Source organism: Triplophysa rosa, unplaced genomic scaffold, assembly GCF_024868665.1.
Source record: "Triplophysa rosa unplaced genomic scaffold, Trosa_1v2 scaffold287_ERROPOS314419+, whole genome shotgun sequence".
NCBI classification, from domain to species: domain Eukaryota; kingdom Metazoa; phylum Chordata; class Actinopteri; order Cypriniformes; family Nemacheilidae; genus Triplophysa; species Triplophysa rosa.
Window position 1 is genome coordinate 101,676 of NW_026634302.1, and position 1,465 is coordinate 103,140.

General features: G+C 39.7%; 1 protein-coding gene across 1 annotated transcript in view; it reads right to left on the bottom strand.

The window, feature by feature from the left end:
• LOC130550321 (uncharacterized) overlaps nucleotides 1–1,298 on the bottom strand; it is a gene marked incomplete at its 5' end in the record, with an annotated part of 23,312 nt that extends 22,014 nt beyond the window's left edge. The window contains 2 exons of the mRNA XM_057327758.1: nucleotides 253–294; nucleotides 1,140–1,298. Coding sequence (XP_057183741.1) covers nucleotides 253–294; nucleotides 1,140–1,298 — 201 coding nt within the window. The remainder of the gene's footprint in view (nucleotides 1–252; nucleotides 295–1,139) is intronic.
• Between the last annotated feature and the right edge of the window lie 167 nt (nucleotides 1,299–1,465).

Genomic DNA, 1,465 nt, shown 5'->3' on the forward strand with positions numbered 1-1,465 from the left:
AGATCGTAGAGAAGCTCACCAGATGCGTAGGCTCTGAAGAACAAAAGGTGAATGAATGAGCACGCCGGCTTCCCTCTTATACCCGGACATCCGGGGAGGAGCCCGGCATGCAAATTTCATTCGCCAATTTTCATTGGCCTTTTCTATATACTCAGAAGATGATAGGTTCTCAAGACAAACCCCATTCTGTCGGTTTGACACAACGTCGAGAGACCGACAGAAAGGGAACTTTTGTTTGTTTCTGTAACTTACTGCATGGGTGATCGTGATGTGGGAGTTGCTCTGTTTTACTCCCTGTAAGAGTATGAATGCATTATTAGTAATGAATGATAAAATACATTTACCCAATTCAGACTGCCAATTTTGGAAATATCAGTTCAAATGTTTATTAGTTTAACAGTCACCTAAACAATATTTAATCAAATAGGTTGATGCTTTGTCCAAATATCTTATGCTAATGTCAAATATGTGAGGGATAATGTCCAGGCAGCCGGTTGTTATGGCAGAAATAATCCCCCACAGTGTGATCGTGAAGCGGAGGGTCTTGTGTCTCACTGAAGGGGCTTATTTCTGCCATAACAACTGGCTTCCTGTACTTTGTCTCGCTTATTACACGCCTACTTGCCACATGAAAAAAAAACTGGACATGAAATGTGAAATATTTTATTAGCTCATTTTTACTGAATGCAGACCTTCCGCGGGGAAAAGCCCTTTACTTTCGGTTTTAAGGTAAGAAACGACGTTCAAACATCACGAACAGGCAATTTGGTTTAATCATTTGTCAATATAATGTCATATATGTTATTAAAAGACACATTTATATTTCATTTGTCAAAAAACCTGTCGAAATGATTTGCTGCATCTGGTGTATTCTGGGAATAATGAACCTGCAAATGTCGCGACTGGCCAATCAGAATCAAGCATTCCAACGAGCCGTGTAATAAGATGGCATTAACAAATGGCACCCCTGGAGTAGTTTAATGAGGCCTACTTTTAATTCTATGGTAATCAGCAACCATTCATGAAACAATAACTGAACACAGAAAGTAACATGTGCTCTTTGCACATATCATATCTGCCCATGATGTCACAACACAGTTCCTAAATCTTGTTGAAAATGTGTTTGGAAACATACTTACAATAGCGTCCTATTATAGGTAAATGGTGTAGATGAGCTGTGGGTTTCTTTTTGACTGATTGAGTGTCTCTGTTTTGTTCTTCTACATCAGACTCGTCTTGTTCCTCCTCTGACCTGAAGGATCTGCTCAGTTCTTCATCCACTGACGATCCTTCTTCTTCTGTTTCATCATATAGGTTACATTTGAGATATTCATCATGGTTTTCTTCAAGTATCTTCTTTAGCGTGGGGGATATAGAGGACCATCCGTCAGTGTGAGTGTCCAGATGAAGATGTCCTCCTGCACACTCAGCTGTTAACTCATCAATGAGTTTATTCTCTAACACA